At 50.7% G+C, this 22949-nt stretch overlaps 1 protein-coding gene across 15 annotated transcripts in view; it reads left to right on the top strand.

Annotated features, from left to right (window-relative positions):
- The window catches only part of LOC101011797 (ATP-binding cassette sub-family D member 4), a 41293-nt gene extending 21295 nt beyond the window's left edge, over positions 1–19998 (top strand). The window contains exons 2-19 of one of the 15 annotated variants that reach the window (XM_009211952.3): positions 5128–5246; positions 5716–5843; positions 7347–7486; positions 8932–9048; positions 9391–9516; positions 10475–10525; positions 12437–12531; positions 12810–12931; positions 13039–13130; positions 13305–13394; positions 15522–15730; positions 15903–15994; positions 16484–16547; positions 17245–17294; positions 17755–17807; positions 18128–18204; positions 19163–19278; positions 19450–19998. In XM_009211952.3, coding sequence (XP_009210216.1) covers positions 5128–5246; positions 5716–5843; positions 7347–7486; positions 8932–9048; positions 9391–9516; positions 10475–10525; positions 12437–12531; positions 12810–12931; positions 13039–13130; positions 13305–13394; positions 15522–15730; positions 15903–15994; positions 16484–16547; positions 17245–17294; positions 17755–17807; positions 18128–18204; positions 19163–19278; positions 19450–19518 — 1810 coding nt within the window. In that variant the 3' untranslated portion in view covers positions 19519–19998. Of the gene's footprint in view, positions 1–5127; positions 5247–5715; positions 5844–7346; positions 7487–8811; positions 8841–8931; positions 9049–9390; positions 9517–10474; positions 10526–12422; positions 12532–12809; positions 12932–13038; positions 13131–13304; positions 13395–15521; positions 15731–15902; positions 15995–16483; positions 17295–17754; positions 17808–18127; positions 18205–19162; positions 19279–19449 lie in introns of those variants that run through there. The other 14 variants (XM_003902044.5, XM_009211953.4, XM_009211954.3 and 11 more) reach the window with 14 other exon arrangements.
- The last annotated feature ends 2951 nt before the right edge of the window (positions 19999–22949 follow it).

Below are 22949 nucleotides of genomic sequence, written 5' to 3' on the forward strand. Positions count from 1 at the left end.
GCTCACTGCAAGCTCCGCCTCCCGGGTTTACGCCATTCTCCTGCCTCAGCCTCCCGAGTAGCTGGGACTACAGGCGCCCACCACCTCGCCGGGCTATTTTTTTGTATTTTTTTAGTAGAGACGGGGTTTCACCGTGTTAGCCAGGATGGTCTCGATCTCCTGACCTCGTGATCCGCCCGTCTTGGCCTCCCAAAGTGCTGGGATTACAGGCTTGAGCCACTGCACCTGGCTTGTGTTTTGTTTTTTAGAGACAGAGTCTTGCTCTGTTGCCCAGGCTGGAGTGCAGTGGCCGGATCTCAGCTCACTGCAAGCTCCGCCTCCCGGGTTTACGCCATTCTCCTGCCTCAGCCTCCCGAGTAGCTGGGACTACAGGCGCCCGCCACCTCGCCCGGCTAGTTTTCTGTATTTTTTAGTAGAGACGGGGTTTCACCTTGTTAGCCAGGATGGTCTCGATCTCCTGACCTCGTGATCCGCCCGTCTGAGCCTCCCAAAGTGCTGGGATTACAGGCTTGAGCCACCGCACCCGGCCACCTAGATTTTTTTCTAGTATTAACACCCTAGAGGCCACACTGTCATGAATATTCTGGCAGTTGTCTCCTTGTGGATATTGGTGCATTTCTCTGGGTGTCCACCTGAGAGTTGGGTCCTGGTCATAACTAATTTTGCTGGATTGTTCTTTGGAATGGTCACACCAGTGTATACTTCACGACAGATAGTACCTAAAGCTTCCTGTTTCCCAGTATCCGTCCATCGTCCGGTGGTGGTTGGTTTTGTAATGTTTATCAGTCTGGTGGGTGTAAGGTGGTATCCCATCGTGTACATTTTCTTTCTTTTCTTTTCTCTTCTCTTCTCTTCTCTTTTCTCTTTTTTTTTTGAGACGGAGTTTTGCTCTTGTTGCCTGGGCTGGATTACAGTGGCACGATCTCGGCTCACTGCAACCTCCGCCTCTCGGGTTCAAGCGATTCTTCTGCCTCAGCCTCCTGAGTAGCTGGGATTACAGGCGTGCGCCACCATACCCAGCTAATTTTTTGTATTTTAGTAAAGACGAGGGTTGACCAGTCTGGTCTCAAACTCCTGACCTCAGGTGATCCACCCGTCTCGGCCTCCCAAAGTGCAGGATTACAGACGTGAGCCACTGCGCCCGGCCTGCATTTTCATGTGTTTATTAAACATGTGGGTTTTCCCTTTTTTGAATCGTCTGTTTATATCCTTTCCCACTTCTCTATGGATTTCCTATGTTCCTGGCTTGCAGGAATTCTTGTAGGCTCTAGATATTACATCCTGGCCATGCCCGGTGGCTCACACCTGTCATCCTAGCACTTTGGGAGGCTGAGGTGGTTGCACCACTGGAGTCCAGGAGTTCGAGACCAGCCTGGGCAACATGGTGAAACCCCATCTCTACCAAAAATACAAAAATTAGCTGAGCATGTTGACGCACGCCTGTACTCCCAGCCACTAAAGAGGCTGAGGTGGGAGAATCGCTTGAACCTGGGAGGCAGAGGTTGCCCCGAGCTGAGATTGCACCACTGCAGCCTGGGCAACAGAGCAAGACCTTGTCTCAAAAAAAAAGATTTTAGGCCGGGCGCTGTGGCTCGCGCCTGTAATCCCAGCACTTTGGGAGGCCGAGGCAGGCGGATCACCTGAGGTCAGGAGTTCAAGACCAGCCTGACCAATATGATGAAACCCTGTCTCTACTAAAAATACAAAAATAGCCGGGTGTAGAGACATGCGCCTGTAATCGCAGCTTGTCAGGAGGCTGAGACAGGAGAATCTCTTGAACCGGGGGGGCAGAGGTTGCAGTGAGCCGAGATCACGCCATTGCACTACAGTCTGGGCAATGAGCAAAACTCCGTCTCAAAAAAAAAAAAACAGAGATTTAAAGTCCTTGTTGGTTTTGCGCTCTGCAGATACCACCTCCAAGTCTTTTAACTGAATCTATGGCACTGTGTTGAATAAAAACATTTAACTCTAATGAAGTTAAATTCATCGGTTTCCCTTGTATAGGTTTTTAAGGTACCTTCATTAAGATATTTTTCTACATTTCTTTCTACTAACATAATAGTGTTACTTTTCACATTTAGATTTTTAATCCATTTGTAGTTTTTTAAAGTTTTTTTTTTTCTTTTGGGGACGGAGTTTCGCTCTTGTTGCCCAGGTTCTTGTTGCAATGGCACAGTCTCGGCTCACTGCAACTTCTGCCTCCCGAGTTCAAGCAATTCTCCTGCCTCAGCCTCCCAAGTAGCTGGGATTACAGGCATGTGCCACCAGGCCTGGCTAATTTTGTATTTTTAGTAGAGATGGGGTTTCACCATGTTGGTCAGACTGGTCTCGAACTCCTGACCTCAGGTGATCCGCCCACCTTGGCCTCCCAAAGTGCTGGGATTACAGGCATGAGCCATTGCTCCAGGCCTTAAGTTTATTTTTGTAAATGGTTTGAGATAATGACCTAAGATTTTTTCCACTGTTTTCGATTACCACCACACCTGACCCAATTAATAACTAATTAATTAGTTAAAAATTAGAGAAGCTGTATAGCATAGTTAAGAGTGCAGATTTTGCCGGGCGCGGTGGCTCAAGCCTGTAATCCCAGCACTTTGGGAGGCTGAGACGGGCGGATCACGAGGTCAGGAGATCGAGACCATCCTGGCTGACACGGTGAAACCCCGTCTCTACTAAAAAATACGAAAACTTAGCCGGGCGAGGTGGCGGGCGCCTGTAGTCCCAGCTACTCGGGAGGCTGAGGCAGGAGAATGTCGTAAACCCGGGAGGTGGAGCTTGCAGTGAGCTGAGATCTGGCCACTGCACTCCAGCCTGGGCGACAGAGCGAGACTCCGTCTCAAAAAAAAAAAAAAAAAAAGAGTGCAGATTCTTGGAGCAGGTTGACTGTGTTCAAGCTCTAAGGCTGCCACTCACCAGGTGGGTGACACAAGACAAGTTACTTCACCCCTTTTTGCCTCCGTTCCTCATCCATAATATAGGATATAGTCCCTATTTCCTAGGGTCGTGGCCATTAAATGAATTACACATGTAAAACATTTAGAATAGGGCACATAGTGCATGCTTCATAAGTGCTAGCAGTTATTAGTATTAATGTGTCCTTTCTTGTGTTGTAACCTCTATTGTGTGCCTATGTGAACATAGGTGTTTGTTCTGTGGGTTTTTTGTGCGTGGTTTTTGTAGGGTTTTTTTGGTCTGTCTGTTCTGTTGGTCTTTTCGTTCTCGTGTTAATACTATAGTATTATTCTAGCGCTGTAATTTGATATGTCTTAAATACCTGATGGTTTGGGTCTCTTCCTCCTCCTCTCCTGTTTTTCATAATTGCCCTAAGCTAGGGACCTTTTATATTTCCATACAAAGTTCCTCAGCGAAGTCCCGCTTTTGATTGGTATTACAATGAATTTATAGATTGCTTTTGTTTTTTGCTTTTTTTGAGACAGGGTCTTGCTCTATCACCCAGGCTGGAGTGCAGTGGCAAGATTTTTGTTCACTGCAGCCTTGACTTCCTGGGCTCAAACAATCCTCCTGCCTCAGCCCTCTGAGTAGCTGGGACTACAGGTATGCGCCACCATGCCCGGCTAATTCTTGTATTTTTTGTAGAGGCAGGGTTTTGCCATGATGCCCAGGCTGGTCTCAAACTCCTGGGCTCAAGTGATCCGCCTGCCTGGGCCTCCCAAAGTACTGGGATTACAGACGTAAGTCACCACGCCCGACCTATAGACTGCTTTTGTTAGAACTGAGGTCTTTGGGCTGGACGTGGTGGCTCATGCCTGTAATCCCAGTGCTTTGGGAGGCTGAGGCGGGCAGATCATGAGTTTGAGACCAGCCTGGCCAACATGGTGAAAGCCTGTCTCTACTAAAAATATAAAAAATTAGCCAGGGGTGGTGGCAGGCACCTGTAATCCCAGCTACTCGGGAGGCTGAGGCAGGAGAATCGCATGAACCTGGGAGGAGGAGGGTGCAGTGACCTGAGACCACACCACTGCACTCCAGCCTAGGCAACAGAGGGAGACTCCATCTCAAAAAAAGAAAAGGAAAGAAAGAACTGAGGTCTTCATAATGTTGCCAGGCTTGTCTTTCTAGGTCTTCTTTCATGTCCTACAATAGAGCTTTTCATTTTCCCTCTAAAATGTCTAATATGTTATTTTATTTATTTGTTTTTTTAAGAGACGGAGTCTCGCTTTGTCACCCAGGCTGGAGTGCAGTGGTGCCATCTCAGCTCACTGAAACCTCTGCCTCAAGGGTTCTAGCAATACTCCTGTCTCAGCCTCCGGAGTAGCTGGGACTACAGGCGCATGCCGCCACGCCCGGGTAATTTTTTGTATTTTAGTAGAGATGGGATTTCACTGTGTTGCCCAGGGAGGTCTCGGACACCTGAGCTCAGGTAGTCCACCCGCCTCAGCCTCCCAAAGTGCTGGGATTACAGGCGTGAGACACTGCACCTGGCCAATATGTAAAAGTTAACTCCTGGATATTTGATAGTTTTTCTGTAGGTTTTTTGCTTATTTTCTTTATATTTTATAGTTGATTATTGCTGGTATAGAAGAACACTATTGATATTTGTATATCTAATGACATTGGTAAACTCTTTATTTTCAACAGTTTGTCTGTCAATTTGCTTGTTTCCTGTGTAAATGATCACATCATCTGCCAGTACCAGTTTTGTTGGTTTTTTGAGATGGGGTCTCGCTCTGTTGCCCAGGCTAAAGTGCAGTGGCATGATCTCAGCTCACTTCAACTTCTGCCTCTTGGGTTCATGCGATTCTCCTGCCTCAGCCTCCCAAATAGCTGGGATTACAGGTGTGTGCCACCATGCCCAACTGATTTGTGTTTTTAGTAGAGATGGGGTTTCACCATGTTGGCCAGGCTGGTCTCAAACTCCTGGCCTCAAGCAATCCTCTTGCCTCGGCCTCCCAAAGTGCTTGGATTACAGGCATGAGCTACCATGCTTGGCCAAAGAATTTCCTTTGTATCCGTGGTCTGTTCCCAGCCTACCATCTTCAGCATTCGGAAACCATTCTTTCTGCGTGGCCTGGACCCTTTGCAGAACAATGTGGATACGCTTAATAACTACTCCCTAAGGCTTAATTACATCTTGGGCTTTTCTCTGCCTCCCCACCTTCTCTTCAGGCCGAGGTTGGATCTGCAATTTCTCCAGCGGTTCCTGCAGATACTGAAGGTTTTGTTTCCTTCTTGGTCATCACAGAATGCCTTGATGTTCCTGACCCTTTTGTGCCTGACCCTACTGGGTGAGTGAGTGAGCCAGACTAGAGGAGAGAGGGGAGCTCTGGTTTGGGGTCCCTTTCCATCTTTTTTTTTTTTTTTTCCTGAGACAGAATTTCTCTCTTGTTGCCCCAGGCTGGAGTGCAGTGGCAGGATCTCAGCTCACTGCAACCTCTGCCTTCCTGGTTCAAGTGATTCTCCTGCCTCCGCCTCCCGAGTAGCTGGGATTACAAGCACCCATCACCACGCCCGGCTAATCTTTGTATTTTTTAGTAGAGATGGGGTTTCACCATCTTGGCCAGGCTGATCTCGAACTCCTGACCTCAGGTGATCCACCCTCCTCAGCCTCCCAAAGTGGTGGGATTACAGGCGTGAGCCACCGTGCCCAGCCCCTTTTCATCTCTTTGGGGTGCTGATGAGGCAGGGACTCAGGAAGAAGCCTCCCTTCTTTTTAACCCCTCATCACTGATTTCTTACTCCTCTCCCTCCTTTCAGAGCAATTGGTGATCTACCAAGTTGGCTTGATCCCCAGTCAGTACTATGGTGTCCTGGGAAACAAAGACTTGGAAGGGTTTAAGACTCTGACATTCCTGGCTGTCATGCTCATTGTTCTGAACTCCACGGTAAGATCTTTCCCTCTCTCTGTGTCTCTCTTCCTCTCCAGTCCAGTGTGATTGTAATGCCTAGTGGGACTTAGCCTCCAGGAAGCAGGAAGCAAGCTGTAGGGGTGTGTTTCCTCCCTTTTCTGGGATCTAAAGGCATAGTTGCCCTTACTAAGCACATTGATCTTGCTATTGGCCCACGTGGAATTGATTCCTCAGATGTTTCAACTCCTGGGCCCAGGCCGCAGGTTCTGGTTTAAATCAGCATTTAGCAGAACTGATCATTGCCCCTTTCCTTCCTAGAACTCTTGTTTCCGGCAGCTCATTAAAACTGGGCTCGGCAGCCAGAGCTGCTGCTCCTCCTCTGTGGGACCGAGGCTGTGACTTATCCTGGCACCGTGTCACACCTCCCAGCCTTTGAACTGGTGCTTTCTTGCACAATGGCCCCCTCCCCTACCCCTCATTCAGTAGGGGGCTACCGCCTGCTCACTTTTCATCATCCCTCCGTTGTCACCTCTTTCAGGTCTTCCTCAGCTTTCTCCTTTGTGTCGCCTCCACCAAACTCTACCCTTTTTCTGTACTTAACTAATTCCTTGAGTTTACCTCTGTTGTAACACTCCTTACACCCTTGTAATTGTTTTCTGGCTAAACTGTGAGTTCATGATGTCCCTAGTGCTTAGCACATAGTTGCTCTGGAAGTGGTAAATGAGTCTGGCAGACTCAAGGCTCTGCCAGAACTCAAGCCTAATGCTCTCTGCCAGGCTGTGCCACCTGTTTTTTTTTGGGGAAGCCACTTCTCGTCATACCGTGGCCACTTTTGTTGGTTCTTCGTTCAGTAAGCACCTATGCATACAAATCTCTGTCCCAAGCTTGGGGGACAAAGGAGTAAGAACTAAATGGAATCGACAATATGGTCTCCAGTTTTCAGAAGCTCATCTACTCTCAAAATAAGACAGTGTAGAAAGAGGCTTGAGGGTCTTGCCTCTGGTAAGCCCTTTAATGTTTGGTGAAGGAGGCCGGGCGTGGTGGCTCACGCCTGTAATCCCAGCACTTTGGGAGGCCGAGGCGGGCAGATCACCTGAGGTTAGGAGTTCCAGACCAGCCTGACCAACATGGAGAAACCCCGTCTCTACGAAAAATACAAAATTAGCTGGGCATGGTGGCACCTGCCTGTAATCCCAGCTACTCAGGAGGGTGAGGCAGGAGAATCGCTTGAAACTGGGAGGCGGAGGTTGTGGTGAGCCAAGATCACGCAATTGCACTCCAGCCTGGGTAACAAGAGTAAAACTCCGTCTCAAAAAAAAAAAGAAAAATTTGGTGCAGGAATGAACACGTGAGTCAGTGAGTGAGGAAGGGAAAGTCTCATGACTTGATGATTTAAACAAGAAAAGAGCTGAGTGGACAGAGTAATCAGAGTCAGAGTAGGCTGGGATGGGTCAGTGGAGGCTCTTGCCAGCCATGAGCTTTGAGCTGAGATTTTCAGGAAGCCATCTCTCCCTTCCACTTGCTTCCCCCACTGCACAGCTGAAGAGCTTTGATCAGTTCACCTGCAACCTGCTGTATGTGAGCTGGAGGAAGGACCTCACTGAGCACCTCCACTGCCTCTACTTCCGGGGCCGTGTGTACTACACCCTCAATGTGCTGCGGGATGACATCGATAACCCGTAGGTGCCCCAACTCAGTCCTTTCTATACTCTGTGTGGTCCTTTCCATCTGGCCTAGCCCTGGAGACTCCTGGCGGCAGACCCCATGGAGATGTCTACAGTCGTTTTCAAATGCTGCTGCCCAGAGTCATGGGGGAGGGTGCCCTGCAGAGGACCCCTGGAGAAGCTGCAGGCTGCTAAAAAGGAGCCTGCCAGGTGCAGTGGCATGCACCTGTAGTCCCAACAACTTAGGAGGCTGAGGCAGGAGGATCACTTGAGTCCAGCAGTAGCACACCGTGAGCACGCTTGGGAATAGCCACTGTACTCTAGCCTAGGCAGCATAGCAGAAACCCCCACCTCTTAAAAAAAAAATGTCAGGAGCAGCTTCCTTTTGTCCTTTTCATTTTTTATATCTTAGTCTTCCAGTAAGGCACCCTCTAAAGAAAATGTCCTTGCTAGAAAAACTAGCTCTTAGATTTTCATCAGTAAAAAAAATACCCCTATCCAGGACTCAGTCTAGGATTCAAATCCCATTCTATCACCACTCAGCTTATAGCTCTTAAAGTCACCAAGCCCCAGGTTCCCCTTCTGTAAAATGAGGATGATAATAGTTCCTATCTCAAAGGATGTAGTGAGGATGAAATGATATCATTCATGTAATGCACATGTACAGTGCCTGACACACAGCAAGTGTTCCACTGTAAGTTAGCTATTGTTATTTTACAGATGAGGAAGCTGAAGCCCAGAGATTGCAGGTGACTTGCCCAAGGTCACATCGCTCATTGGAAATAGGAAGCAGTATAGCCCTAGTGGTGAGATGAGACATACGGGGTCTCCTTCACACCCATCCCCTCACTCACCGCCTTCCTAGCAAGCACTTTGTTGCCTGGGGTGCCTCTCAGCTCAAGCTGAGCTTTGGTGCAAAGATGCCTGGGAGGCTGCTACTGCTACCTAACTTCTAGGCCCCTTTCTGATGGCTATGGCTTCCATCCTGCCTTTGCCCCCGGAGTAGCTGGTACTACAGGTATGCCTCACAGCCTGGAGCTTTCACAGCCAGATACCTACAGGGGCCAGGGTAGGGTTTATATAAGAGAAATTTGGGAAGATTGAGATAAAGGGGATAGTTTTCTTCATCATCCAAAAAAAGCAGCTCATCTACCTTCAAGTTTTTCTTTGGCTCTGCTCAGAGCTGGCTCAGGCCCCTGGGTGCTGGACCTTTCAGTTCCCACTTTTTCAGGGGATTAACTGAGGCACCGTAAGGTGCAACTCTCTAAAACCCTGTTTAAAGGCCCCAGGATTTAGTTGCCCCTAGGCAACCAGCCTTGTCTGGTTCCCTCTTCCCACAGGGTCAGGGCTCACAGCACTGCGAGGCAAGGTCAGGAGCAGAGGTGATGTGAAAGTGTCTTGCTCTCTCCACCTTTGGGCCCATCTCCCTGGGTCCAGCTACTCTGTGTCGTTGGCTCCAGGGACCAGCGCATCAGCCAGGACGTGGAGCGATTCTGCCGGCAGCTCAGCAGCATGGCCAGCAAGCTGATCGTCTCCCCATTCACCCTCGTCTACTATACTTACCAGTGCTTCCAAAGGTGAAGCCTCCCTCCTCCCCAGCCTGGTGTTTCCAGAGAGTCCTCAGCTCTCCCAGGTCAAGGTCCAAGAGAAGCTTATTTCCCTTCTCTCCCACCTAAACCTTAGGGAGTCTTCCCATCCCATGTGCTCAGGCCCCTGCCCTTCCTTTGGCCCTGTGTTGTTGCAGTGTCACAGGTATCCTGGCTCTGACAGCTCATGCCAGATGCCCCCACATAGGAGCAGACGGCCCAGTGGGCTACTCAGATTGGACAGGGGCTACCCGAGAGGGGACAGGAATAAGGGCTGAGGCCTGTGGGGATAGGTGGCACCCCATACCCTCTCTCCCTCTCTCTCTATTTCAGCACAGGCTGGCTCGGGCCTGTGAGCATCTTTGGGTATTTCATCCTGGGGACCGTGGTGAACAAAACTTTGATGGGCCCCATTGTGACGAAGCTGGTGCATCAGGAGAAGCTGGAGGGAGATTTTAGGTATGTCTCCCTCACCTGAGGTTTCTGGGCTGGGGCATAATGGTTAAAGAAGGGGATGTGGAGTAAGACTGCCTAAGTTCAAATCCTAGCTGTGCGATCTTGGAGAGGTCTTTAACCTCTCCAGGCTTCAATGTTCTTTTTTTTTTTTTTTTTGAGACGGAGTCTGGCTCTGTCGCCCGAGCTGGAGTGCAGTGGCCAGATCTCAGCTCACTGCAAGCTCCACCTCCCGGGTTTACGCCATTCTCCTGCCTCAGCCTCCCGAGTAGCTGGGACTACAGGCTCCGCCACCTCGCCCGGCTAGTTTTTTTTTTGTATTTTTAGTAGAGACAGGGTTTACGTGTTAGCCAGGATGGTCTCGATCTCGGCCTCGTGATCCAGCATCTCCGCCTCCCCAGTGCACAGGATTGGGCCGAGCCGCGGCGCCCGGCCAAGGAGATGCTTCAATGTTCTTGTCTCCCAAAGTGGAAATGGTACGTTGCCTGCCAAGAGGATTAGGAGGATTAGCCAAGGATCATGCCTGAGAAGGACTGAGAACCATGTCTGGCTGGCCATCCTGCATCATCATTGTCATCTCTTGGCCTTCTCACTACCCTGCATTAACCACCCTGTCTTGGATCAGTTGGTTGCCAGCAGCCGATGGATCCAGCGCCTACCCTGTGCTTCTTGTCCCCCTCCTTCAGGCCAGGCCCTGGGAGGAGGAGATGCTGTGAGCAGGAATACCCCCGTCCTCTCTGCAGAAAGCTGAGGGGCAGCCCTGTCTCTGCAGAGCTCCTGCCACACCACCTAGCCCCGGGGTTTTCTACCCAGTAACAGTCCGGGAAAGGGTCAGACTGAGGTAGCCACAGTTTTCAGGCAGAGCCGGGCTCCACTTGGCGGGGGTCTTCTTGATCCAGGACTCCAACAGGAGTGGGGCCAGTACTCCCTGTGGTCAGCACACATTTCCCTTTGGTCCGCCCAGGTTCAAGCACATGCAAATTCGGGTGAATGCAGAGCCTGCCGCTTTCTACAGGTGAGTCTGGAGAGATGGTTCCCCTTCTGCCTTGCCAGAGCTGAGAGTGGAGAAGGAAAGATGAATCCTACAACTCTCCCACCACCACCGAGCTCAGGGGCTGAGTGTTGTCACACTTGGCTGTGACCCTCTCCCCCTACCTCCCCCTGCCCTTGTCTGCCTCGTCCTTAGGTACAGGGGTTTGCTTCTGAAGCTGGTGGTTCCTTATTGTGGCCAGCTTTAGTCTTAGTGGCCTAGCGTAGGGCCTGAAATTGTCAAATGAATGAATGCCTCGTCCTCTTGCTGGTGACTGTAAGACATCCCTCTGCCTCTGCTCTTCTGTCTGTTAAGAAGCTTTCTTGCCAGTCTGAGGTCCGGTCCTGATCCTTTGTCTCTGTAGTGTGGGATGGAACGGGAGCTTCTCAGAAAACCAGGAGACCTCCTCACAATGCTGTCTAATGGAGCCAAGCGTCTGGTCTCCTGACGGCAGTAGCAGGAGCAGCAGCAGCATGAAATCCCATCCCTTCCCTCCGGGGCCAGCGCCAGTCCCTGTGCTCTGCCTTAGTGAGGCCTCTGAAATCAGCATTAGAATTGATAGTGTAGGCGGAGGTTTGCGTTTAAGTGGAAGCTACTCCTTGGCTCACCTGTAGTTGGGGTGGATCTGATAGCCCTGGGACCTTTGCTCCTCAGTCTCTGCTGCAGTTTGCAACTCCACCACTTGAGGGCACCAAGAATACTGCGACTCTGCACTGGGGTGGGATTGTGAGATGGGCAGGGCTGGGTGTGTAAAAAAAAAATTGCTTTTGGAGGCTGAGCATGGTGGCTCACGCCTATAATCCCAGCGCTTTGGGAGACTGAGGCAGGTGGATTGCCTGAGGTCAAGAGTTCGAGACCAGCCTGGCCAACATAGTGAAACCCTATCTCTACTAAAAATACAAAAAATTAGCTGGGCGTAGTGGTGGGCACCTGTAATCCCAGCTACTTGGGAGGCTGAGGCAGGAGAATCGCATGAACCCGGGAGGTTGAGGTTGCAGTAAGCGGAGGTCCTGCCATTGCACTCCAGCCTGGGTAACAGAGCAAGACTCCATCCCCTAAAAAAAAAAGAAAAGAAAAGTTGCTTTTGGATTCTGTAACCTCTGCTCATGAAGCTCTGGGGAAGGCAGGTTAGTTCTTAGAGTTTCAGATGAATTCTTCTGTGGCCTCTGTGCAAAATCTGAAAGGCCCCCTCTCTCCTCCCTCCACCTTTTCTGCCTTAGCAAATTTCTTCCCATCCTTGAAACCCCGGATCACCTCCTCTGGAGAGCCTTCCCAGACTCCCTTAATGGCTAAGCCCATCTGCTGCCATGGCCCTGAGGGCACACTTAGTACTCCTGATTCCAAATGAAGAATGCAGTGTGCCTGCCTGCCCTCTGGACTGAGAGCTCCTCAAAGACAGAGATAATTTTCTCATCTCTTTATTGCACTAGCTAACTAGTGCAGTGCCTGATACACCTAGTGACTGCTTTGTGTATGTTTATTTAACAATAGTTTTTATTTATTGAGGGCCCCTTATATTTATTGAGGGCTTGGCACTTTATATTTAGAAACTTAATTTTCACTCTAACTTATTACATAGGTATTAGTGGCTCTATTTTATAGATGAAAAAACTGAGGCTTGGAGGCTTAAGTAGCCTGCCTGTGTCACCCAGCTAGTAACTGGCCAGAGCCAGGATTTGAACCACGTCTGCCCAACTCTAGAGTTTATGTTCTTCACACAGACAATACTATAAGGCATGACTGAAGCCGTGAATGGGTGCTAGTGGTAGACAGAGCTTGAGACCAAGACCATTTGGATGGCCTTGGTTTCTAAAGGAGGGTGTGATATGGGACAGGGGCCCCCCAACCTGGCAGAACCTCTCCAGCCCTGTGGACATCCCAGCCTTTCCTTGTCAGAGCTGGGCATGTGGAGCACATGAGGACAGACCGCAGGCTGCAGAGACTCCTTCAGACCCAGAGGGAGCTGATGTCCAAGGAGCTCTGGCTGTACAGTAGGCGAGGGGGCCCAGGGAAGTGGGAACCATGGGGTTGGACTGGTCTGCTTCCCTTCCCACACCTGTCTACCTCCTGTCTGCAAGGATAAATATGCCGTGATGAAGGAATTCACCGGGGGCCGGGGGCTGTTGCCTTTCTGTGAGTATCCTCAAGAGAATGAGGATCCAGGGAAGGCATGTGGCCCTATTTGGTGTGCTGCCTCCCGTCTTAGGGTTGTGTCCCCTGCAGGGCATGTGGATGGTTCCTGGGTGTCTCACGCATCTGTCTTCTGCAGTCGGCATCAATACCTTTGACTATCTGGGCAGCATCCTGAGTTACGTTGTCATCGCAATCCCCATTTTCAGCGGGGTCTATGGAGACCTGAGTCCTGCAGAGCTTAGCACCCTGGTCAGCAAGGTGAGACTCCCTTTTGGTGACCCCTCATGCTGTCCCCCCTCCGTCCTTTGGTCCAGTGCCTGTGGGCTGGAGTCGAGACCTGCTTGACCACTCCCCATCCTGTCCAGAATGCCTTTGTGTGCATCTACCTCATCAGCTGCTTCACCCAGCTCATCGACCTGTCCACGACGCTCTCGGATGTGGCTGGCTACACGCACAGGTGAGGCTGGGTCCCACCCCTCTGGCTCCTGAGCAGAGTGTGTGCTGCTGGAATAAGTGGCTGAGTGAAAAAAGGAACAGAGACATACCATGTACTCGTGGGTGTGAGATAGGAAAAGGAATTCGCCTTCACCTGGCCCCCAGACCCTGCCTCAGATTTTCTTTTCTTGCTTAGGATTGGGCAACTTCGGGAGACGCTGCTGGACATGTCCCTGAAGTCGCAGGACTGTGAGATCCTAGGCGAGAGCGAGTGGGGCTTGGACAAGTGAGTAGTGGGCTGGCAGAGCAGTAGTTGAGGCTGCAGGCTCTGGCATTACCTGGCTTGGGTTACCCTGGAGCCCTGCCCTTTCCCAGGGTTTTCCCAGGGTTTTCCCAGGGCAGCAGAGTTGTGAGGAGTAGATGGAAATGGAATGCCAGGCACATGTAAGTTCACAGTCGATGTTGCTGTTCCGGCATCTGTTGTGTTAATTTACACCATTCCCCCAGCTAATGGAAGCAAAGTACACACACCTTCTGCCTGAGATAACAGGAATCTGCAGTGTCCTCCTCTTCCTGTGCTTCCTCCTCCCGCTGAGTCCTTTCCCTGCCCCTTTCCTTGGGGCATATCTGTCTTTGTTCTCCCACCTCACTTAGCCCCAGAGATGTCTGTATTCGTGTATCTGTGTGGATCTGTAATGTTTCTGTGCATTCAGGATTTGTTTGCTCTCCACACTTTCCTTGGGCAGATTACCTAACTGTTCTGTTTCCTTTTTTTTTTTTCTGAGACGGAGTCTCGCTCTGTCGCCCAGGCTGGAGTGCAGTGGCCGGATCTCAGCTCACTACAAGCTCTGCCTCCCGGGTCTGTGCCATTCTCCTGCCTCAGCCTCGTGAGTAGCTGGGACTACAGGCGCCCGCTACCTCGCCCGGCTAGTTTTTTGTATTTTTTTAGTAGAGACGGGGTTTCACCGTGTTAGCCAGGCTAGTCTCGATCTTCTGACCTCGTGATCCGCCCATCTCGGCCTCCCAAAGTGCTGGGATTACAGGCTTGAGCCACCGCGCCCGGCCCCCAACTGTTCTGTTTCTTCATGTCTGAAAAGGAGGTCATAATGGAACCTTCCTTCAGTTGTTGAAAGGATTAGATATGATCATCTCTGGAAAGTGCTTGGACAGTGGCCACATCATAAGCTTTCAAAAATCAATCTGAATTCCAGGGCCTACACTCAACTTGCTTTTCTTAGGAGTTGATGCCTTAACTCTTGCTTCTGTTCCAAATGAAAGCTTCATGCAACCATGAGTTCAGAGGCTAGGCATAAAGGAGGGTCTGTAGGAAACTGGAATTGCTGTTCTGTGGGTTGCCAGGCATCCATGCAGAGCCTGAAACTCCAGAACCATTTAGCTTTAACCACTCCCATTCTTGTTATTAGTACTCTGGTCATACTGTGACACCATGAAGACCCACCAGCATTAGAATTAGATGAATACCACTCTGTGACCTGGGCAGTTACTTAGCCACCTGACTCAGTGTCCTCATCTGTGATGATATTTGAGATTCATGGGCGTTAGACTGATTAAGATCAGTCCCATAAGGGGCTTTGTCCACCCAGGCACAGAGTAGAAGTTCCACCCCTACCCCTGTATTAATGTGCTCAGGCTGCCATGACAGAATACCCCAAGCCGGGTAGCTTAAACACTAGAAATTAATTTTTTCATAATTCCGGATGCTTAATGGTCCACGATCAAGTTGTCAGCAGGGTTAGTTTCTTCTGAGGCCACTCCTTGGCTTGTAGATGGCCACCTTGTTGCTGTGTCGTCATGTGGCCTTTCCTCTGTGTATGCATGTCCCTGCCACCTCTGTCTTCAAAGGATACCAGTCATAGTGGATTAGGGTCCTGCCCCAACAGCTTCATGTTAACATCATCTCTTTAAAGACCCTGCCTCCAGCCGGGCACAGAAGCTTCCACCTATAATCCCACCACTTTGGGAGGCTGAGATGGGCGGATCACCTGAAGTCACAAGTTCAAGACCAGACTGGCCAACATAGCGAAACCCTGTGTCTACTAAAAATATGGACGCAGTGGTGGGCACCTGTAATCCAGCTACTCAGGAAGCTGGGACAGGAAAATCACTTGAACCCAGGAGGCGAAAGTTGCAGTGAGCCGAGATTGCACCACTGCACTCAAGCCTGGGTGACAAGAGCAAGAGTTTCTCTCAAAAAAAAAAAAAAAAGAAGACCCTGCCTCCAAATGTGGTTACATTCTGAGGCACTGGGGGCTGGGACTTCAGCATGTGATTTTGGGAGGATGCAAGTCAGCCCATAACAATCCACAGGTGGTGGCTCCCGGGAGAAGTGCCTCCCCTACAGCAATACTGACCCTGCCCATCTTCCTCACGCCCCCTCTCTTCTCTGACACAGAGCCTCAGGGTGGCCAGCGGCAGAGCCAGCAGACACAGCATTTCTCCTTGAGCGGGTCTCCATCTCTGCCCCCTCCTCTGACAAACCCCTAATCAAGGATCTGAGCCTAAAGATCTCCGAGGGACAGAGCCTGCTCATCACAGGCAACACGGGCACTGGCAAGACCTCCTTGCTCCGGGTTCTGGGCGGCCTCTGGACAAGTACACGGGGTGAGAGCCAGGCCCTCCCTCCCTCTGACCCAGCCTGGGCCCTAGGGGTGGGGTGAGGGCGGGGACAGTGTAGTAGAATCCATTCTTTTCTGTTGGGGAACAAGGAAGAGAGGAGACAGGCAGTTGCCTCTTCTGGGAGATCTTACAATGAAGGTTTCTGTGGGCTCTGCAGGCTCAGTGCAGATGCTGACGGACTTTGGGCCCCATGGGGTGCTATTCCTGCCACAAAAGCCATTCTTCACTGACGGGACCCTTCGGGAGCAGGTCAGCCTAGTTCAGGGGGCCCACTCCTCCCTCCTCAGCCCCACCTGCCCACAGCTGGGACCTTTGGCACTGTGACAGGTCTCAGGCCCTAGAGTCAGGGCAAAAGGTGAGGTAGTAAAGTGGCCCGGGCCTGGGACCTGCTGGCTCTAAGAACCTTGTATTCACATCCATGGATTGGGCCCACTACTCAGAGCAGCTCCTGAGGCAGGTAAATGGGGCAAGGACTCACGCCAGATATCACACGCATATCACACGCATAAACACCCGAGGTGGGTTTGTGGGGCCCCTGCCCTCAGGAGGCTGTTCCACTCTTCCCACTAAACACACTTCTGAAGGTTGTAGGAACCTTGCCCTGCTGTCTGCGGGCCAGAGCCTCTCCCATCTGACCCGGGCCAGGCGTTCCCACCTCTCCTCCTTGGGAGGTTCCAGTGGGTTCTGGAGGGAGGGTGGGCTGTGTGCAGCTCCATCTCTTGCTCTCCCTCCTCCTAGGCTGGTGTGGTTTTTTTCTTTTCTCAGGTGATATATCCCCTGAAGGAGGTCTACCCCGACTCAGGTGAGCTGGTCCTCCTCAGGTCATGTCCTCTCCTTCTGTCACGGTTGTCCCTGCTCTACCTGACTGTGACCTCACCTGTGCCCTTTGGGAGAGGCCCCAGCCAGGCCGCTGATTCAAGGAAGAGGGACTCCTCTCTTCCTTTGACAGTTCTGGGGTCTGCACCCAGATCTCACCTCATTCTGTCTTTCCGTCCTTAAGGAGAGACGCCCATTGGGACAAGGGAAGTGATGCCTTCCTTCACCCACCCCTTCCCTTACCAAGGGCTGCAACCTGTGACTTCAGAGGCTTCACGCAGCATTCTGGGGCCCCCACCCCTGCCATGTGCCCTGTCTATTCTTTTTTTTATTTTTTGAGATGCAGTTTCACTCTGTCACCCAGACTGGAGTGCAGTGGTGTGATCTCAGCTCACTGCAACCTCCACCTCCTGGGTTCAAGCAATTCTCCTGCCTCAGCCTCTTAAGTAGCTGGGACTACAGGCGCATGCCACCACGCCTGCCTAATTTTTGTATATTTAATAGAGACAGGGTTTCACCATGTTGGCCAGGGTGGTCTCCATCTCCTGACCTTGTGATCCACCCACCTCGGCCTTCCAAAGTGCTGGGATTACAGGCGTAAGCCACTGTGCCCAGCCTTGCCCTGTCTGTTTTGACCAGCCAGGAGGCTCTGGCTTTTTGCAGAAGGCTTCTCTGTTGTGCAGGTTCTGCTGATGATGAGAGGATCTTGAGGTTCTTGGAATTGGCAGGCCTGGTAAGTGGGGGCAGGGACCCTCAGGACCCAAGCCCACCTGGGAGCACCAGCTACAGGTAGGCAGGTGCTGGCCCTGCTGTGCCTGGGCCCAGGACTGGAAGTCTGAACCTGGGGTGGAGAATGGGAGTATCAATTGACAGTGTGTGCTGTTGGCCAGGTTTAGGCAGGAAGCGGGTACTGCTCTCACTGGAGAATTTTAAAACAAGAATAGGACTGACAAAGGCAGTTGCTTTTTTGTTATCACCATACTCCAGCAAGTCTAAACAGTGTCATTGGTAGAATATTCCTCTCTGGCTGAGACAGACTGTACCACAGCCCCCTACCTTGGCATGCTACTGGGGCATATATTTGTCTTAGAGATGTGTGTGTGCACGCGCTGGGGAGTGAGGGAGGTTCCCCATGATGGCAGGTAGCAGGGCTGGCCATTTCATGGACATCGTGCCCTCTGGGTCTGTTACAGTCCAACTTGGTGGCAAGGACAGAGGGTCTGGACCAGCAGGTGGACTGGAACTGGTAAGAACAGAGCTTGGGTGCTTCAGAGGTAGCTCCACCATAAAGACCTTTGGTTTCAGGGTCCCTGTCAAGGAATGAAACGGCTCCTGACCCCAAAGTCCAGATGTTTGGCTTGTCAATCGGGTGCAAGTTTATGTCCTTGGGAACAGAGTTTTGCCTCACTCTGTGAGGGCTGTAGGCCTATGGTTGAAAGGGGAGGGGCTTCTATCTCCTGGGGCTCACCTCTCTACAGAGAAACCTCTTCCCACCCAGACCATTCTAGGTAAAAGCTAAGCTATATCCTTCCTCCTCCAGCAGTCCTCTCCCCTCCCTTTCCTCAGGTATGATGTTCTGTCCCCAGGGGAGATGCAACGGCTCTCCTTTGCCCGACTCTTCTACCTGCAACCGAAGTACGCAGGTGAGGTCTGCCTTGTGGCTGCACATGCATGTGTTGTCTGCACTCGGGTGTAGCAGCATGTGTTCACGGGCACCCAGGCACACCTGTGCATGACTGGGCTTCTCCGAGTTCCCTGCTGGAGAGGACAGCAGGCCCTGCCCGTGTAAACAGTGCTTGGCATCTTCAGAGTAACACTGAATATGCTGTACTGCCTGCTCATAAGCTTTCTTTTCTCTTTTTTTTTTTGAGACAGAGTCTCACTCTGTCACCCAGGCTGGAGTACAGTGGCACAGTCATGGCTCAGTGCAGCCTGGAAATCCCAGGCTTGAGTGATCCTCCCACCTCAGCCTCCTGAGTAGCCGAGACTACAGGCGTGCCACCACACCCTGCTAATTTTTTTATTTTTATTTTTGTAGAGACAGGGTCATGCTATGTTTCCCAGACTGGTCTGGAGCTCCTGGACTCAGGCCATCCTCCCGCATTGGCCTCCCAAATTGCTGGGATTACAGGCATGAACCACCATGCCCAGCTCATAAGCTTTTTGCCTGGCAGCAGCTGGAGCCAAGAGCCAACCTTGAAGGGTTGTAATTTTATGCTCTTCTGGCTCCACCATCAAATGAATGGGCACCCATCCTCCTCTCCTGCCAAGCTGTGCCTGTCAGGGAGATGGGTGTGGACTTTTCCAAAGACTGACCTTCTTGCGGGGGACTGGGATTCCCTGGATTGAGTGGTCCCAGGAAGTGGCTGATGCTTATCTGTAGAAGCTGAGAGATTTCATGCAGCTGCTTACAGGCGATTCCCTCACAGAGTCTGGCCCTCTGCTCCTCTGACCCATCCTTCTCCCTGAGGCAGGGCTTCTGGAAGCCGGAGCAGCTTTCAGCCTCCCCTGGGTCCCAGCCGGGGTTGAGTGTGGGTGGGAGGAGAAGCAGCAGCAGCAGAGGGCAGGGCTTTGATCTCTTCGTCTGTGCTCTGCCCTCAGTGCTTGATGAAGCCACCAGTGCCCTGACAGAGGAGGTGGAGAACGAGCTCTATCGCATCGGCCAGCAGCTGGGGATGACGTTCATCAGTGTGGGACATCGGCAGAGCCTTGAGAAGGTACCTGTGCTCACAAGGATGGCCTAAGGAGGAGAGAGAACCCAAAGGCTGAGCCTGGCCAGAGCCAGAGGCCCCTCAAAACAGGGAGTAGCAGTAGCAGAGAGAACTGAGTGGCCTCCTGTGCCAGTGGCCAGGGCAACCTGATCTCCGTGTGGTGGTGGTCTCTTGTAGTTTCATTCCTTCGTTCTGAAACTCTGTGGAGGAGGAAGATGGGAGCTGATGAGAATCAAAGTGGAATGAAGCTCCAGCTTTTAGAAGGAGAGCCACACTCTGGAGGGTCGGCAGCCCTCAGGAGTGACCAGGAGGACTGGCGGGGAAGATCGAGCTCAGGTTCGCCACATAGGTCCTGTGCAGGAGCCCTGGCGGTGTTGGGCTGAGCCCGGGTCTGGATTTCTGTGGGGGACACTGAGTCTCCCAGTGTTCAGTCTCCCAGGACTCTGCTGCCTCAGCCAGAGCCTCCATATGCTTGAAGTGTTGATTACCTACAAATGATTTCAGATCGTGTTTGCTAAAGAGAAATCTGGAAGTGTGAGATCTATAAGAAGTGAAAGGTCAGGGTGGAAAGAGATCTCTTGCAGTCAAGAGATCTGGAAATCTTTTAATCAGTTATATTGTGCAGCAATAGATTTTTAACTTTGACCATTTAAGTTTTTTTAATAAGTTTTTTACAAAGAAAAGTTAAACATTAAAAAGAGTTACAGCTTTCTGTCTTCTCTATCATGGAATGATCTTTTTTATTGAATCTCCAGACTTGTATTTGAGAGCTTGGTGGGAAGGGAAGCATGCTCTGCTGTTGCCCAGGGTTTTTCACTTCTCCCTACATCTCCCTTTCCATTCATCAGTGTTGTGTGGTTAGAACCTGAACCACTAACCTCTAGGGACCTTTAGTCTGTCCTGTCTTCACCCAAATGAAAGTAAATCCCTTCCCCCTTAGCCAAAATAAGATTGGGTTTTTTTTTTAAAAAAAAGTTTATATTGGGGAAAAACAACAACAAATTAAACAGACAAAACCCAAAAAGCACAAAGCATGAGGTGGAGTTACTGTGCCCAAAGTCCTCACTCAGACCAGTGCCCCTCCAGTTCAGTTGTCTACGTATTACCTCCCTCACTTTCATGATTTTTGCCAGGCTTCTGTACTTCTTGTACTTAATTTTTTGTTTGTTTTCTTGTTTTGAGACGGAGTCTTGCTCTGTCGCCCAGGCTGGAGTGCAGTGGCCAGATCTCGGCTCACTGCAAGCTCCGCCTCCGGAGTTCATGCCATTCTCCTGGCTCAGTCTCCTGAGTAGCTGGGACTACAAGCCCACGCCCACCATGCAATTTTTGTATTTTAGTAGAGGGGAGTGAGAGTTTTCACCCGTGTTTAGCCAGGAGATGGTCTCGATCTCCCTGACCTGTGATCCACCCACCTCCAGCCTCCCAAAGTGCTGGGATTATGAAGTGAGCCGCACGCGCGACAGTTATAATATTTTTAAAAACAAACTCACCTTTTTAGTTTAAATGGATTTTTGAGACAGAGTCGCTTAGTCGCCAGGCTGGAGTGCAGTGGGCGCATAATCTCGGCTCACTGCAACTCCGCCTCCCGGGTTCACGCCATTCTCCTGCCTCAGCCTTCCGAGTAGCTGGGACTACAGGCGCCCGCCGCCTCGCCCGGCTAATTTTTTGCATTTTTAGTAGAGATGGGGTTTCACCGTGTTAGCCAGGATGGTCTCGATCTCCTGACCTCGTGATCCGCCCACCTCGGCCTCCCAAAGTGCTGGGATTACAGGCGTGAGCCACCGCGCCCGGCCAAGTTTAAATGGATTTTTAAGTGAAATTTTACACTTCACATAAATGGAAAGTAACTAAAAATAAATACAAGAAAAACCACCAGTGTTATTAAATTACAGCTAGATGCTGTTGCCTGCATAGACTCTGGGCCTGAGGCTTGTTCTTTTTGTAAAAAAGGGAGGTGAGGAGTTAGATGGACCGGCACTCAACTGAGATTTTTCTCCTTAATAAAATTAGAAAGATGGAGCAAGAATTGTATTTTCTTACTGTAAAATTTAAGATTATTTAACGCCTTCTTGGTACCACTTAAAAATGGCTTTATTACTGACTTCTTCAACTCCTAAGCCTTTTTCACAGGTGCTGCTGATGCTGCCAGGCTATTTTGTTTATTTTTATTATGTATTTATTTATTTATTTTTGAGACAGTGTCTCACATCTCACTCTATAGCCCAGGCTGCAGTCTAGTGGCACAATCATAGCTCATTGCAGCCTTGACTTCCTGGGCTCCCGTGATCCTCCCACCACAGCCTCCCAAGTAGCTGGGACCACAGGCAGGAGCTCCCATGCCCCGTGTCCAGATTATTTTGGAGACCAATTCATTCCTAACTCAGGGTCTTTGCATTTGCTGCTTCCCCTGCCTCTAACTGGTTCCCAGTGCTGTTCTGTTCTTTACACTCAGCCTTCTCCCTCACAGAAACTGCCCAAGAAAGCTACTCCTAGGGGCACACTCCTCCTAGGGGCACACTCCGCACCTGCTTCCCTCCCTTATGTCAGAGATAGAGACTACTCAGCGTTGTAGATGTGTCGATACAAACGTGCATGGAAGAAAATCGGGTCTTGGGTCCTTCATAGTACATTATGAACAAAATGTTTGTTTTAAATGCGTCGTACGTTAGCCAGGCAAATAGTTTCCCAAACTTAAGGCCCATTTTGGCCACCCAGGAATCTACAGTGACCCATGTGGATGAGACATAAAGATAGCCGTAGGTTTCCCATCACTCTTCTGGAGGCTCCTGGGCTGCGGGACAGGCAGAAAAGCCATCTTTTGTCATCTCTATCCACTGTCAGCTTACCATGTCAATGTGTGTCTAGTAAAGGCACCTCAAACCCAGCGTGTCCCAAAATGAACTTAAGAGCTTCCCCTGGCTGAGTATGGTGTCTCATGCCTATAATCCCAGCACTTTGGGAGGCCGAGGCGGGTGGATCACAAGGTCAGGAGATTGAAACCATCCTGGCCAACATGGTGAAACCCCATCTCTACTAAAAATGCAAAAATTAGCTGGGTGTGGTGGCACATGCCTGTAATCCCAGGTACTTGGGAGGCTGACGCTAGAAAATTGCTTGAACCCAGGAGGCGGGGGTTGCAGTGAGCTGAGATCATGCCACTGCACTCCAGCCTGGTGCCAGAGCAAGACTCTGTCTCAAAAAAAGAGCTTTCCTCACTCACGCCTGTAATCCCAGCACTTTGGGAGGCCAAGACGGGCAGATCACAAGGTCAGGAGTTCAAGACCAGCCTGGCCAATATGGTGAAACCCCATCTTTACTAAAAATAAAAAAGTTAGCCAGGTGTAGTGACAGCCATCTGTAATCCCAGCTACTGGGGAGGCTGAGGCAGGAGAATCACTTGAACCCTGGAGGTGGAGGTTGCAGTAAGCAGAGATTATTCACGGCACTCCAGCCTGAGCAATAGAGCGAGACTCCGTCTCAAAATAAAAAAAGCTTTCCTCAGAGCCTTTTCTAGCATCTCTGATGGCAAGTGGCGCTACTCACTGTCCATCTGGATACATGAGTCAAAACTTTAGACCTAGCCTTGGTGCACTAGGTCTAAAGTACACCCTTGTCTAGTGCATCACCGGGTACCGTCGATCTGACCACATAAGTCAATCTTCCAGCCATTCACTTCT

This window comes from Papio anubis, chromosome 7, assembly GCF_008728515.1.
Source record: "Papio anubis isolate 15944 chromosome 7, Panubis1.0, whole genome shotgun sequence".
Lineage (NCBI taxonomy): Eukaryota > Metazoa > Chordata > Mammalia > Primates > Cercopithecidae > Papio > Papio anubis.